Here is a 16,867-nt window from a genome sequence, read left to right on the forward strand (position 1 = left end):
CTACAAACTGCTCCTAATCAAGTCATGATCATTTTATAATAGTGTGCAAGTAGAAATTACATATTTTTGGGTAAACTAAATCATAGTCTTACATGTCACTGTTTCTAAAACAGGGCTTTTTTCTGGACTACTTAAAAAAAAAAAAGGTGAATACTGAGAGTATACCCACTTCTCCAGGGACCACTACACCACTGGATGGAACGTAAGTCGCAGAAAATTTAGGTTGTGGTGGCAGCTGCAGAAAAGTATTTGGGTGTATGAGTCTTGACCTCAGAAGAGTTACAGGGTGTGTCCAGGCTCTGTCATAGCCGGCCGCGACCGGGAGACCCATGGGGCGGCGCACAGTTGGCCCAGCGTCGTCCAGGGTAGGGGAGGGAATGGCCGGCAGGGATGTAGCTCAGTTGGTAGAGCATGGCGTTTGCAATGCCAGGGTTGTGGGTTCGATTCCAGTATTTAAAAAAAATATTTAAAAAATGTATGCACTCACTAACTGCAAGTCGCTCTGGATAAGAGCGTCTGCTAAATGACGTAAATGTAAATGTGTTGAGTGATGGTGTCCCGTCCTTTGAGGCTATTGGCCTGAGGTAGGACTATATTTATTTAAATAGTGGATTTAGGGTGGTGGGTTTTTAATGAGTGTAGGGTTAGATGGTAGGGTTTTGTAGATTGATTTCCTTTTTTTTAAGCAAAGTATAAGGGAGTTACACTCCAGTCTAGTAGGTGGCGGTAATTCAACATTTATTGGATGCCAACCGCCGTTAAACCTCATCGAAGAAGAACACCTACTCTGTGAAGTGCGCGTGTGCAATAACTCAATTAGCCCTTGCACTCCTAAACAACGCTATTTTTTTTTTTACTTTGGCAAAGGGTAAAGTCTACAAAACGCAGTCCACTGGACTCCCTCTCATCCCTAAATTTGGTAGTGAGTGGAACCGCCAACCGGATGCTTCACATTTATACATCCGGTAAAATATCTGGCTCATTGTTCTATCTGTGGAAGAACTGTGAAGTGTCAACGCTGAGGCCACCGTGTCTGACTTGGACGCTGTAATATGGAAGATGAAGAGGTTTGCGAAAGTTGGGAGGAAGCTGCAGACAGCGGGGTGAGGAAGGAATGCGATAAAAGTTGTTTTTAGGCCATGAACTGTGTTCAATAGTTACTGTGTGTGGTTGGCCTGTCAAACATTCAATGCCTTATGAGGAAACTGAAGTGAGCAGCCTGTCGCCATGGCGGAGCCACGCTCCGCTAACGGTAGCTACATGACGTTAGCTAGGCCCAAGTATTAGCCAGGGTATTGTGTTGCAAAGCCAAAGGCCTGGCCAGGAGAACATAGCTATATCATATGGTTTATTTTTGTTGTCGACGCAAGTGGAGAAAGGGAGTCCACAACCGTCTGTTAAAGTTAGCTAGCGGCAAGCTAATAATGTTATGAAGTTAGCTAACGTTAGATCATTGGCTAGCCAGGTTGTGGAAAGTGTCACTTGGTACTACCCTGTGTACCCTGGCAGTTGTTTATCGGCTAGCAGCTACAGTAGCAAGCTAGCTAACGAATATTTTCCACTAAAACTGTATTCGCTAAGGCTAAGCCAATTAGCTAATTTTAACCTAAGCAATTTTTGCGGCTATTCTCTAAATTTTCAACACTAAAATTTGAGTACTGCAATTCAACGGAGCTAGTTAGTTAGCTAACTAGTGTGCCAAGTCAAATCATGGCACGTCAAGTCTCCTTCTGTCACCAGCTCATCACGAAAATGTAACGTTATTGTCTGAGTCTCTTGATCTATTCATTCACCTGAATTATTGAATGACGAATTCAAATGTCTTTCTGTTTATTTGCCTGTTTCTCAGGAAATTGAGAGAAGACTTGAGGCAAAGTTGAAGATAAGCCAGAAAGCAAAGTGAGTGAAATAAAATCTTACTGAAAACATCCATATAACGTTATGGCTGTACAACACAACTTGTTTGTTGATTTGTTGTTTAATACAAACTCTGACCCCTCCTTCAGGAAAGCAAGCATCAGCTCAGGTGGCTCCCCTATACGAACTGCCATGGTTATCCAGGACGAATCTCTACCTGCAGCCCCCCCACCTCAAATCCGAATTCTGAAGCGCCCCTCAAGTAATGGTTCCTTGGGGTCGGCTGGTTCATCCAACCGCCCCACCCAGCAGCCGAAGTCACTGGCCCAGCGGGAGGCAGAGTATGCCGAGGCCCGCAGGAGGATTCTGGGTAGTGCTAGCTCTGAAGAAACGCCTCAGGACAAACCCAGCCCAGACAGGTGAGACACCTACACTCAATGGTATTGGTTATGTCAACATATTATTTAGCTGTTTCTCAATCACTTACAGTATATTTCATTGTCTTTCCCCATTAGACTAGTGCGAGTGAGTGCCCAGCCAGAACCAGTTCGTCCGAACAATCACGTGATCCGCCAACCCACAGGCCCAGACGGTACCTCAGGCTTCCGTCGCTACAGATAGAGGGGGATCCATCGTCTCTTCTTGGGGGCATGTTGTGCAGAGAATAAAGGGGAGGTAGCATGGTGCATGAAGAGCGGAGAGGTGGGATGAAATGTGAAAGTTGTGATGATGATAGATGGTCAACAGAGACAAAACAGAATATATTGGCTCACAGAATGAGTTGAAGTATCCCTACCACCCCTTTCTGCTGACTGTTGGCACGCCCTTTGCCTTTCACCCTCTGCCCTGTTTCCAGCCTGCGTGGAGGGTTGCAGGGAGATGGCTGAGGGTTGGGTCAGATCTCCTGTCTGTCCCACACTGTGACCAGGGCATTGCCTCAGGACTCCATACACTGTGATATCTCCCATGATTCACCCTGAGCTGCCCCATGCCCCTCTTCTGCTGAGGACCAGGGTCTTCCTGGGTCTGCGGCATGCCTGCCCTCCAGGTGAATGACAAACTGAGTCTGTGTGACTTCAAGGTGGCCAGGGGAAAGTTGGGAATGAACCTATTGCCGGACATGAGTGGAGGAGGGCCATGGATAGAGTAGGGGAGTGACAAGGTGCCACTACGACGTGTTGGCATGTTCAAGCAATAATTCTGAAATCAACATGAAAGCCCGGCTTCTCTAGCTAAACTTTAGTTTTTTTTACGGTTTACTTGTTTTTGTTTTATTTTCCTGGTTTTAAGAACTGGGCAGTAACTGAATGGTACATTTGGAATTATTAGGTTCATGTTGTCTCTTTTTTTTTCTTTTTTGCATCTAGTTGCTTTTGTTTATTAATCTGTTTTCAAAGTGGCAATGATGTACAGTAGAAGAAAAAAATAGTGTATATATATATATAACATTTTAGTGAAGCTGAATGTTTTATAGGATCTTATACAGATGGTCATTAAAAGTAGTAGCCATTGTTAAAAGATACTGTAAGTATAGTGTTGAGATTAGCATAAAATTCTGTATTCTATAGAAGGATAAAAAGTAATTCTGAAAAATATCCAAACTGCGGGGCCTTGTTGCTTCTTGGGCAGAGAGAAGAAAGAAAAAGGAGCATAAGTAGGCCAAAGCTTTTTTTTGATTCAGGGTTGTTTGAACAGGAACCCATTGGCTGGAGTGTTTTAAGCAGCACCTCTTCTATTCTGCCCTGTCTTTCATTCTGTCCCTCTCCAGGGTAGCCTTACTTGGAGAGGACAGCACTTGTTCTTGTACGGTAAAGACATGTTGAAACAAAGACAACGAAAGAATAACAGTGAGATAGAGATTGACAAGGATGTTCCAATTTGCTTGGTTAGAAGGCAAAGTTATTGTTAAGTAGAGTGCCAAAGTTGAACAGAAACCCATTTTTCCCCAGCAGAGGTGGAACATGTCATAGTTCTCAATCTATCTAGTTTGTTAATGAAATGACAAACTACATCTTGGCTGTTTTTAAACCATACTAAATGTGTTCAGACTCAAAACGCCTTAAATTCTTTGGTTTCATATTGGACCCCACAGTTACCGAGGCACCTCAGGTTAATGCTCTTGGATGCTGTGATTTTATTAATTTTTTTAAACCAAATGTTTTATGTCCTCCCCTTGAACTCCTTTTACCTCTCATGTCTGTCATTTGGCCAGCCTAAGAACCCCTGGAAAGGTGGTTTTGTTGGCCCCTCTCTCAGGTAGGTTTTAATGCTGGACAAGCTAAGTCTTGGGTCTACTCAACTGTAATCCCAGAGATGGTGACTGACTGAACTTGTTGTATAGCCTACTTTGTAAAGAAAGTCACATACGGTAACCTCTCTTGGGTGTGATTTGGTTTTTATTTAGAGGATACCTAAAGTATGTTACATCGGGGCCATTTGAAGTGTAATTTTAACCTTATCCTTTATAATTTATTGGGATTACTGATCAGAGAGGTCTAGACAGGTGAAAGCAATACAGTGGAGAAACAAAGGTGTATTGTATAAGCCCCTGAGTGCAGTTTCCACACCTGTCAGATCAGAGATAAGCCTGGGAAAGGAAGGGAGGAGACTTGAGTCTAGCCCTGGAGGAATCTGATCCTCCTGATCAGTGTTGGGTTTAATTCAGAAAGTGAATATAAATGTAATTATTGAATAGAAGATGGATTAGATTTTGTAGTTTTTAAGTCAATTTGAATTGAAAACTGAATTGACCTCAACCCTGCATTTGATGAGCCTACGCAGCTCCAGTAACTCCAGTATGGGCGACAATGAAGAGATGAGGCTCTTCTGTCATGTGGAAACATGAAAACGACAAACAAATCAACCTGTAAATATTTTTTTTAATGCCCTTTAATAAAAATCTATTGAAAAGTGAAACACAATTTGCTAATATTTTTGTTTGGTGTACAGCATTTTTATTTTTCTAATTTGTAAAATGGGATATGTGCATGGACTTATAGTCAAATACAAATTCCAAGTATAGCTGAAAATGTAACCCCAAACGGCCCCATAACTCAATGTCTACAGGAAGCATTACAACTACATTTATATTACAGCATTTTTAAACAATCATATGTGAATACGACATTCTGCACAACTGACAAATGTAATTTCATTTCAGAAATGCTTCATGCGACCATGGTTATCAATGTTAAGTGCCCAATGAGCTGTGTGCTTTTTAAGTTATATTTAGGTACAACACAATTTTGTTTACTTTCAGTTAGGCTAATGCTTGAAATTATTCTAACTTAAACCTTGGCAGTAACAACTCCATGTATGATTAATATTCCCTCAGATTTTATTGGGCTGTTGTAGCTTTAAAATGAGTTTGGTGCCAGAAATCTGAGATGTTTTCCTTCATGTTGTGGAGGTATTGAATAGAGATCTTTCTAGTGAGAATTCATCATATGTATTTAACACAGTGCACCATTGACATGTATCTTGTGTGTTCTTACCAACCTGAGCATTATCTATAAATGTGTCTATTGTCATCCTAATGTATGTGTCCTGTTTGTCTAGCCCAACTCTCTCTAGCCTAATGTATGTCCTGGATGTGTTGTTCCTGTGTTTTGTCTATTTTGTATGAATAAACTGCAGTAATTAGAGAACTTATTCTGAAAGCCTTTAGCCCTTTTTAGAACCAAGGATGTACATTTTTATTTAGGCAAAAAGCAACATTTGAGCTTTAACTAAGTTATGCTCATATCCACTTCTGTGCCATGCTCAGAAAGGCTATTATGAAACATCAGTGTTTTACTATGGAAAGGTCCTGGAAAGGTCCTCCTAAAAGTGAGTAAGATTTTGTCCCAAGCAGCACTGTCATGTTTCTCCCTTTGCGTTCATCCTCATGCTCAGTTAACCCTTTACATTTGTGGGAATTGGCTTATATGGATAGGGCTAAATAGTCATGTTTCTTACAGAAGAAATATGAAGAGCATATGTATAAGGATGGTAGCAATTAATAAGGAACAGTTTGGAGATTATGGGGAAATTATTAGACTAAAGTTGAGGACAAAACAGTTAATCTGATGACTGAATCCAAGCATTACATGATTTTATGTGGATTTTACATTTACTGTACTTTTCGCTGCATTTGTTGATAACGAAATCTGAAAATACTCTGGATACATTCAGTAACATAAGAATATTCATGGTAATTTGGGGTAGGTGCAACATAAGACCAAAAAAATTACAAGAGTTTGAGTGTGAGGTCTAACTGGTGTCTCCAAGTGGCCACACACCTCTCCAAACTCAGCTCCATCATTTTATGATTCAGATGGCTCATTCATCACAAAACCCACTGATATTGCCAACTACTTTAATGATTTTTTGATTGGCAAGATTAGCAAATTTAGGCATGACATGCCAGCAACAAAAGCTGACACTACACATCCAACTATATCTGATCAAATTATGAAAGACAAGCGTTGTAATTTTGAATTCCGTAAAGTGAGTGTGGAAGAAGTGAACAAACTATTGTTGTTTATCAATAATGACAAGCCACCGGGGTCTGACAACTTGGATGGAAAATTACTGAGGATAATAGCGGACGGCATTGCCACTCCTATTTGCCATATCTTCAACTTAAGCCTACTAGAAAGTGTGTGCCCTCAGGCCTGGAGGGAAGCAAAAGTCATTCCGCTACCTAAGAATAGTAAAGCCCCCTTTACTGGCTCAAATAGCCGACTAATCAGCCTGTTACCAACCCTTAGTAAACTTTTGGAAAAATTGTGTTTAACCAGATACAATGCTATTTTACAGTAAACAAATTGACAGACTTTCAGCACGCTTATACGGAAGGACATTCAACAAACACAGCACTTACACAAATGACTGATGATTGGCTGAGAGAAATTGACGATAAAAAGATTGTGGGGGCTGTTTTGTTAGACTTCAGTGCGGCTTTTGACATTATCGATCATAGTCTGTTGCTGGAAAAACTTACGTGTTATGGTTTTACACCCCCTGCTATATTGTGGATAAAGAGTTACCTGTCTAACAGAACACAGTTCTTTAATGGAAGCCTCTCCAACCTAATCCAGGTAGAATCAGGAATTCCCCAGGGCAGCTGTCTAGGCCCCTTATTTAAAAAATGTGTTTTACTAATGACATGCCACTGGCTTTGAGTAAAGCCAGTGTGTCTATGTATGCGGATGACTCAACACTATACACGTCAGCTACTACAGCTACTGAAATGACTGCAACACTTAACAAAGAGCTGCAGTTAGTTTCAGAATGGGTGGCAAGGAATAAGTTAGTCATAAATATTAAAAAAACTAAAAGCATTGTATTTGGGACAAATCATTCACTAAACCCTAAACCTCAACTAAATCTTGTAATGAATAATGTGGAAATTGAGCAAATTGAGGTGACTAAACTGCTTGGAATAACCCTGGATTGTAAACTGTCAAGGTCAAAACATATTGATACAACAGTAACTACGATGTGGAGAAGTCTGTCCATAATAAAGCGCTAATCTGCCTTCCTTAACAACACTATCAACAAGGCAGGTCCTACAGGCACTCGTTTTGTCGCACCTGGACTACTGTTCATTCGTGTGGTCAGGTGCCACAATGAGGGATTTACGAAAATTGCAATTGGCTCAGAACAGGGCAGCACGGCTGGCCCTTGTATGTACACAGAGAGCTAACATTAATAATATGCATGTCAATCGCTCCTGGCTCAAAGTGGAGAGATTGACTTAATCACTACTTGTATTTGTGAGAGGTATTGACATGTTGAATGCACCGAGCTGTCTGTTTGAACTACTGGCACACAGCTCGGACACCCATGCATACCCCATAAGACATGCCACCAGAGGTTTTTTCACAGTCCCCAAGTCCAGAACAGACTATGGGAGGCGCACAGTACTACATAGAGCCATGAATACATGGAACTCTATTCCACATCAAGTAACTCATGCAAGCAGTAAAATTACATTTAAAAACAGATAAAAATACACCTTATGGAACAGCAGGGACTGTGAAGAAACAAAAACATAGGCACAGACACATGCATACACACACACGATAACATACACACTATACACACACGTACACATGGATTTTGTGTTGTAGATATGTGGTAGTAGAGTAGGGGCCTGAGGGCACACACTTAATGTGTTGTGAAATCTGTTGTGAATGTATTGTAATGTCTTTAAAAAAGTATAACTGCCTTAATTTTGCTGGACCCCAGGAAGAGTAACTGCTGCCTTGGCAGGAACTAATGGGGATCCATAATAAATACAAATGCAAAGTGTGCACAGTTCCTATGTAATTTCAGTGCACTTTTATGACAAAGTGTTCAACTATAAGGTGCTATTTCACAAGGCAATTCAGAGAAGCAGATTGTAATTTTGGTGCGCATAGAATAGTCACACGTGCATTCAGATGAGTGTTCCCCACCAAATTTCTTCACAATACGACAAACATAGGCTCTTTCTGTTCAGAACAACCCAGGGTATGACGTCGTCATCTTGTAACTGTACATCAAGCATAGTTATCATAAACGTTGGCACTATATTTAATGAGTTTTATGATATGAAAAAGTGAAGTGCACATTTGGACAGGTGTTTGGCTTGCTTATATGACATCAAAGCGGTATTTATTATAATCCTCAACGTCTCATCTTCCAAAACACATCGAGTCCTCTTTATTTACAGCATTTCCCTCACTCAGACAACAAAGCATTTGCAAAAGTTGCCCAATTAGCGGGAGGGATGGGAGCAACTTCTTGTCCAGCATTGTGCTCAAGTTCAGAACCACTGTCAGTCCTCTGGGTACATTGACTTCAATACAAAACCTATAATATGCCATTTAGCAAACGCCTTTATCCAAAGTGACTTACAATCATGCGTGCATAATTTTTTTTGTGTATGGGTGGTCCCGGGGATCGAACCCACTACCTTGGCGTTACAAGCACCGTGCTCTACCAGCTGAGCTACAGAGGACCACCTAGGAGGCTTGTGGTTCTCACCCCCTTCCATAGACTTACACAGTAATTATGACAACTTCCGGAGGACGTCATCCAAACTATCAGAGCTCTTGCAGCATGAACTGACATGTTTTTCACCCAATCAAAGGATCAGAGAATGAATCTAGTACTGAAAGCATAAGATACAGCTAGCTAGCACTGCAGTGCATAAAATGTGGTGAGTAGTTGACTCAAAGAAAGACATACTTGAACAGTTTTGAACAAATTAATTTCTTCAAAAATGAAGAAGCAAGCGAGAGAGAGAGCGCTTGTTATATTACATAGTATTTTTTTCACTTTCACTTACTTAGCTAGTGAATGCAGATAGCTAGTTTAGCCTACTCAAACACCCAGCTCAAACAGAGAGGGGTGCTATGTTAGCTAGCTGGCTATGTCTAGCCAACACTGAAACTCTTCCAAATCAAGGTAAGCTTTTGGTTTTATTAATTTATTGCCTCCGGGGACCGCCGGTGTAACTGCTAAACTGCTTGCTGACTGTACACTGTGCATGATTGTAGCGGGGTTACTAACGTGTTGGTTTTAGTAGCTATGTTGATTATGACATTAGCTAATATGGTGACAACGATGTAGGCTGTGTGTAGCGGTTAGCAGTTATGATATGAAGGTTTGGCTTGGAATTTTTTTTTAGCCTGGTTACAGACAGCTGATGTGTTGTGCACTGAAGTCCACAAGCGAAGGGAAAAGGTGAGAGGAGAAGAGCGCGTAGATGCGAGAAGGAATTATACAAGGGATCATGCTGTTTGTATGTGGCTGCTATGAAAGTGAACTGTGCTTGTGTGTATTTGTGTTTATTAGGGATCCCCATTAGCTGTTGCCAAGGCAGCAGCTACTCTTTCTGGGGTCCGAACACATTAAGGCACTTACATTATATATAAAACAAAGGGTGTGATCAGGGGTGTATTCATTCCACCGATTCTGTTAAAAAACGTTTCTTAAACGGAACGGGGATAAACATACCTGAATTTGTCCAATAGAAACTCTTGTTTGCAACTGTTGGACTAATGATTACACCCTAGATCAGCTAGATGCAGGCAAGAGTGTGCAAGGCAGTATTGAATGTGTCAATGTCTGTCACCTTGATTACTCAAATTTCTCTCGACCACTCATTGGTTAGGTTGTAGCAACCTCATGATGGGTAAAGGGAAAATTTGAGTATCATGTAGTAGCCTAAACCTATCGATGTTACATTGAGCTGGGTGAATGGAATATGAATGACAGTAATCCAATATGCTGTAATAGAAATAAGGCCATGCTCATAAAAAATAAGAATCGTCCTCAGACCGCCACTATGTTCAACATACTCCAGAAGGACATGTTGAAATGTCAACAAATCGTTGATCAACATTAGGTCCTGTGGATTGCACATCCTGCATAATGCATTCCGGGATGGATGCTGACTGGGATGTAGAACACACACTCTCAAGTCTTTACTGGCTTTTTCACGATTGCCCTGCACATAACGAAGACTTTGTAAGAGCCACAGATTGTAGCACTAGCATGCGGTTCTGCACGCACCGATGGATAGAAAATGTAACTGTGTCGGACCGCTGCTCTGGCTGCTTGTAAAACAGTACGTGGAGCTGGTGAGAAAAGGAGAACTACCCAATCCAAAGTGCAAGTCCTTTGACGTAGTGAATGACAGCTGTGCGGACCCCCTCTTCCCCGTGAAAGTGGGCATCTTCAATGGTGTAGCCAGACCAGTCACCCCCTTCCTCACCATATACCAAACTGACAAAACCCATGCTGCCCTTCCTGTGTGAGGACTTATTCAAAATGATCAAAGGTAAAGAAATATTGATAGTTATTGATATTGATCATTTGACCACATTTTCTATGTGTTTGATACGATTGATACAGTATTTACAGTGCTTTCAGTCTTCAAAATACATGGGACAGGAAGGATAATTCCTAGTGCTGTTTAAATACGTTATTTTAGTAATCAAACAATCGTCATATTGTGATTATTTGGGCTGTTTTATGTGTACATTAACATTAATGGAATGAAACCTATACATTTTATAGGTTGTTCAGATTATGCTTGTCCTGTCTCATGGACAGGCTAGTGTGGAGAGGGGATTCTTACTGTGGTAGAGAATCAGAAGCAGAACACACTAGTGTTAAGTTTAAAGTTAAAATGTGAAACAAACAACTTGTTCAGGGTTGTGTGTGTTCCAGGATCATGAGGGTTGTCCTAATCCTACCCCTGTTGTGTCCCCAGCATCATCAGTGAGTGAGTGAGAGAGAGAGAGACAGACACAAAAATAATGCACTTATGTTTATTTATTTTTTCCTGTTGTATCTGGTATTCCTATCCAAAATTAATGTATAAATGTTTATTTTAATCAAACTATATTATCTGTGTCATAATTTATAAATAAGCTTTGCATTATTTGACACTCATTGGTTAGTGTCAATACCAAATGTTTTATGTATACAGAGATGCCACCAATTATTTGTCATGGAAATTTGGTTAAAAGTCATGGAAAAGTCCTGAAATGTCATCTGTCAAAATGTGTATGAACCCTGCTTGAGCTCTGACGTCATGTATAGCATGTTACTGTACAGCCAATTCGTTCCAATTTAGGCGCTTATCAGTGTCCAAATCTGTCACTTTCAACCCGTATATGGGTACGCGTGTAAAGTACTATGGCCTCGATTCAATTAGATTGAGCCTTTGAGCGTTAACCTGCGTTTTGGCGGTGTTGGGAGGTGTAACTGCAATATGAGCTTGACAAATCGGTGAACGGCTACTGTTGTGTGTGACCAACATCTCCCTTCCTTATTATCAACAACGCGTTAGAAGTTAAAAACGGCGATAAAGTGTAGGCTCTGTTGATGACAGAAATAATGACAGGCGTATTTTCATGTTCATTTGGGAGTAGGGGATTTATAGTCTATCAGTCTAATTGAGGTGTAAACACTAGAACACCACACATTTGAGTGTTTAAACTTGTAACGTGGCTGTATGGGAATTGTCGGATATAAAGTATGGTGTGGTTTCGTTGCATCCAATGGCAGTGTCCGCGAAAAGGCAACACAAGGAGCCGCTTGTGGATCTGACAGCTCTTAACGCAATTCCAACACCGCCAAAACAACCGCTATGAGGATGTCGGCAAGCGCGGCTCTGCTAGAATCTAGACCTATGTCATTCTTACAAGTGAAGCATTTACCACAAAAAAAGTCAGCAATGTGGTTGTTCTCCTCTGTGACTTCGCTGGTGCCTTTTTAGATGACTTGCTGTTCTGAAGCATTTCACACACATGGGGCACTTATATGGTCTCTCCCCTGTATGAATCCTCAAATGCGCTGCCTGGGATCCACTGTGAGTGAAGCATTTACCACATTCTTTGCACTGATACGGTTTCTCTCCAGTGTGCGTCCTCATATGTATGGTCAGGATTTTCTTTTGACTGAAGCATTTGCCACATTCTTTGCACTGATATGGTTTCTCCCCTGAGTGAGTCAGCCTGTGACTGGTAAGGGTTCTCTTCTCTCTGAAACTCTTGCCACATACATTGCAACAATATGGTTTCTCCCCAGTGTGAATTCTCTGATGTGTTTTTAAAATGCTACTTTTCAGAAAGCATTTCCTGCAGACAGGACACCTGTGTGGTCTCTCCCCTGAGTGAGCTGCCCTCAATGGAACTTTCAACTCACTGGCTTCCCTGGTTTTAGAGCTTTGTACTTTCTTTGTCCATGTTCTCTTTGATTTGAGTGGCTGTAACCCTGACATTAGTCCTCCACTGTCCACCCCATTGTCACTTTCACTGTTCCCAATATGAGCTGCAGAACAATCAGAATTTTCTGGAGAAAGGGGCTGTAATTCACTGTTTGGTTCAGATACTCCATAGCCCTCTCCATCAAGTTCTGTTTTGATGTCTTCAGTTGTTTTGGTGGGAAGAGAGTCCCTCTCTCTGTTCTCCACAGTATGGGTTTGGTAAAGATATAAGGGCTGAGGTGGGTCCTGGTCACAGTCACTTTTCACACAGGGGAGAGAGAATATGAACTCTTTGATATCAGACTCCAGCCCCTCAAGCTGCTCTTCCTCCTGACTGGTCCCAAACTCCTCCTGTTCCTCTTTAATCCGTGTAGGCTCTGGGTCCTCCTGGCCCAGACTGGGGCTCCACTCCTGCTCACAGTGCTGCTGCTCAGGGGGAACCTCCTCATCAGGGACAGGGAGAATGAGCTGCTGGGGGTCTGAGAGGATTGAATAAATAATTACTAATCAATAGAGAGCAATAGTAATTGCATCTTTTTGTAGGCACTAACTCCGCCATGGTTCGTTGGATAAAGCCTATGGGGAAAGTAATAGAGTTTTTGTAGGGGCTTTGATAAGGTATGTGGTAAACACAGGCTTAGAAGATCTTATATGTTTTGTTCTTAAGAGATAATCTTCATCAGCTAATGTCACTTTGTGAATTTTGAAGTATTTATGTAATTTAAAAAATAACAATGGGATCATAATTCATAAAGGTCATATTAACTGACTGATATGACCTCATAGAACAAAACATAAGATATCCTAAGCCTGTGTTAACTTCTGACCTCATTTTCGGCATTTATCCCAAAAGCCTATTCTTTCCCCATTCCTTTTCCCCATAGCAATGGCTGAACGAACCAGACCGGTTTTTAGGACTACAAGCTGGTGAGCGCTGTAGTTCTCTAGGCCAAGTTCAAATTGATATTAATTTTCAGAAAAAATCAACAAATGGGTTGATTGGCAGGCCTGGCTGGTTCAATCACATTGAATGATCTAGCGGCGGTCATTTCTCACTACCAGAGCCATCTATTAATTATATATGGCTCTGCTCACCTGGTCTCTGTAACTTTATGTCAGGGATGCAAACCAAATCCAGCAGCCTCCGTAGACGTTCGATCTCCTCATTTGAACGGGAGATTTCTTCCTGGTACTCTCCAATGGTATTTTCCACGGCCCCAAATATTTCAACAGCCACTGCTGTTAACCGCTCATTAAGATAAACCTGCAACAACTGCATTTGAGGCATTTTGCGGGAATGTGACGAACAGAAAAACTGAAAACGTTTCGGCTATTTGCTGCTAACGTGGTGCCTATAGTACCTAACAAGCAACAACCATCCTTTCGAGACTACTCGAGGGACTGCAAAGATAGCATACGCGAACGTTTCCTCTTTACGTATCTGTAAACGAGAGAGCTGTCGCCGCCTGCTGTACTGGAGATGAAGCGCATTTGAATTGAACAATCTTCACCTGGCACCAACAAGTGTGTCCCCAAAAATATGCTAGCAAATTACACCAAAAGGTTTGCTGTAATGTGAAATATCCTACACCTCAATATTATGTGTCTAATAATACAGGTAAAAGTCAGTAAATTAGAATATTTTGAAAAACTTGATTTATTTCAGTAATTGCATTCAAAAGGTGTAACTTGTACATTATATTTATTCATTGCACACAGACTGATGCATTCAAATGTTTATTTCATTTAATTTTGATGATTTGAAGTGGCAACAAATGAAAATCCAAAATTCCGTGTGTCACAAAATTAGAATATTGTGTAAGGGTTACATTTTGAAGACACCTGGTGCCACAAACTAATCAGCTGATTAACTCAAAACACCTGCAAAGGGCTTTAAATGGTCTCTCAGTCCAGTTCTGAAGCCTACACAAACATGGGGAAGACTTCAGATTTGACAGCTGTCCAAAAGGCGACCATCGACACATTGCACAAGGAGGGAAAGACACAAAAGGTTATTGCAGAAGAGGCTGGCTGTTCTCAGAGCTCTGTGTCCAAACACATTAATAGAGAGGCAAAGGGAAGGAAAAACTGTGGTCAGAAAAAAGTGTACAAGCGATAGGGATCACCGCGCCCTAGTCAAGATTGTGAAAAAAAACCCATTCAAAAATGTGGGGGAGATTCACAAGGAGTGGACAGCTGCTGGAGTCAGGGCTTCAAGATCCACCACCAAGAGACGCTTGAAAGACATGGGTTTCAACTGCCGCATACCTCGTGTCAAGCCACTGTTGACCAAGAAACAGCGCGAAAAGCGTCTCACCTGGGCTAAGGAAAAAAAGAGCTGGACTGCTGCTGAGTGGTCTAAAGTCATGTTTTCTGACGAAAGCACATTTTGCATTTCCTTTGGAAATCGAGGTCCCAGAGTCTGGAGGAAGACAGGAGAGGCACAGGATCCACGTTGCCTGAAGTCTAGTGTAAAGTTTCCACCATCAGTGATGGTTTGGGGTGCCATGTCATCTGCTGGTGTCGGTCCACTCTGTTTCCTGAGATCCAGGGTCAACGCAGCCGTCTACCAGCAAGTTTTAGAGCACTTCATGCTTCCTGCTGCTGACCTGCTCTATGGAGATGGAGATTTCAGGTTCCAACAGGACTTGGCGCCTGCACACAGCGCAAAATCTACCCGTGCCTGGTTTACGGACCATGGTATTTCTGTTCTAAATTGGCCAGCCAACTCCCCTGACCTTAGCCCCATAGAAAATCTGTGGGGTATTGTGAAAAGGAAGATGCAGAATGCCAGACCCAACAACGCAGAAGAGTTGAAGGCCACTATCAGAGCAACCTGGGCTCTCATAACACCTGAGCAGTGCCAGAAACTCATCGACTCCATGCCACGCCGCATTAATGCAGTAATTGAGGCAAAAGGAGCTCCAACCAAGTATTGAGTATTGTACATGCTCATATTTTTCATTTTCATACTTTTCAGTTGGCCAACATTTCTAAAAAATCCCTTTTTTGTATTAGCCTTAAGTAATATTCTAATTTTGTGACACACGGAATTTTGGATTTTCATTTGTTGCCACTTCAAATCATCAAAATTAAATGAAATAAACATTTGAATGCATCAGTCTGTGTGCAATGAATAAATATAATGTACAAGTTACACCTTTTGAATGCAATTACTGAAATAAATCAAGTTTTTCAAAATATTCTAATTTACTGACTTTTACCTGTAAATAATAGGATATTTAAAGTTTGAGAAACTCAATTACAATACGTAAAGGTTGAGAATTTATTTTATATAATTTTAGCTCTGTCCTATTTAATAAAATATGTATTCACATTCACAAGTAACATAACCATAGAAATATATTATTTCTATGAGCATAACTGCAGGATTCTATAAAATTGTTTAGGCACTCAGACTAGGCTGTAGATATATCATACACGCTCCGAACAATATCTACCCAATGGTCACAGCTTGGGGAAGTATTTTGAAGACAACTTAGAGTTGTGAATGCAATGATATTGTTTGGAAAATGTAGAATAAAAAAACTCAGATTAGGTTGTAGATTAACCATACAGCTCTCACAGACTTTTAAAATCCTTTCCTACAGTCAAATGACCAAATCTCCCTCTAGTGGCCTCATGGGTGGAAAGTTATTAATATTTTCATAAAATCATAATTCATATATATATATATTTTTTTACCAGCCGAAAATCCGGTGTTTCTATGTCAAACAGTTTTGTTATATTTCAGGCTTCTGTGATGTATATAAAGTGTAATATTGGGACGCAAACTCCAAATTGAATAGATTTCAACTCTATTTCTGACATCGTACAAGTGTCTTCTTTTTAAAAAATCCCATAACCATGTGTGTGAGGTGTATACTTTTGTTTCAAAGTAGATTTGTTTAAGACTACCAAGAAACACTCTGTGTGCCCCTGATTTAGCCCACTGCAGTAAAATTAACTTATGTCTATACCTCTTAAGCTGACAGTCCCCGAAATCGGGCACTAGAATTACTTTTAAAAAATATGTATATGTTTACATGACTTGTTTTATTGATTTCCCACCGTTTTAGAAGTCAGAAGACAGCCATCCAGACCTTCCTAGGACGACGTCAACGTCCTCTGTCGAATAAACGTGTATTTGCCTCCCTCTGGTGGATCATTACATCATCACATTCATTTACATAACTTCGCTGTTTAAATGGCCCAAATGTTGATTTAGAAGTTCACAAATTTAACAGATTTTGACTATCA

The 16,867-nt window shown here is 40.9% G+C and overlaps 2 protein-coding genes across 2 annotated transcripts; one reads left to right on the plus strand and one right to left on the minus strand.

Moving 5' to 3' along the window:
- The first annotated feature begins 932 nt into the window (after window positions 1-932).
- Window positions 933-5,508, plus strand: LOC121578111 (SUZ domain-containing protein 1-like). Its single transcript, XM_041892224.2, has 4 exons — window positions 933-1,103; window positions 1,850-1,899; window positions 2,007-2,276; window positions 2,373-5,508. The coding sequence occupies exons 1-4, from the start codon at window positions 1,053-1,055 to the stop codon at window positions 2,476-2,478; spliced, it is 477 nt and encodes a 158-aa protein (XP_041748158.1). The 5' UTR covers window positions 933-1,052; the 3' UTR covers window positions 2,479-5,508.
- Window positions 5,509-11,167: 5,659 nt separating this feature from the next.
- LOC121578098 (zinc finger protein 287) lies at window positions 11,168-14,000 on the minus strand. Its single transcript, XM_041892206.1, has 2 exons — window positions 13,703-14,000; window positions 11,168-13,086 (listed from the first exon to the last, which is right to left on the minus strand). The coding sequence occupies exons 1-2, from the start codon at window positions 13,893-13,895 to the stop codon at window positions 12,071-12,073; spliced, it is 1,209 nt and encodes a 402-aa protein (XP_041748140.1). The 5' UTR covers window positions 13,896-14,000; the 3' UTR covers window positions 11,168-12,070.
- Window positions 14,001-16,867: the final 2,867 nt, after the last annotated feature.

The sequence above is a fragment of the Coregonus clupeaformis genome, chromosome 12 (genome assembly GCF_020615455.1).
Source record: "Coregonus clupeaformis isolate EN_2021a chromosome 12, ASM2061545v1, whole genome shotgun sequence".
NCBI classification, from domain to species: Eukaryota; Metazoa; Chordata; class Actinopteri; order Salmoniformes; family Salmonidae; genus Coregonus; species Coregonus clupeaformis.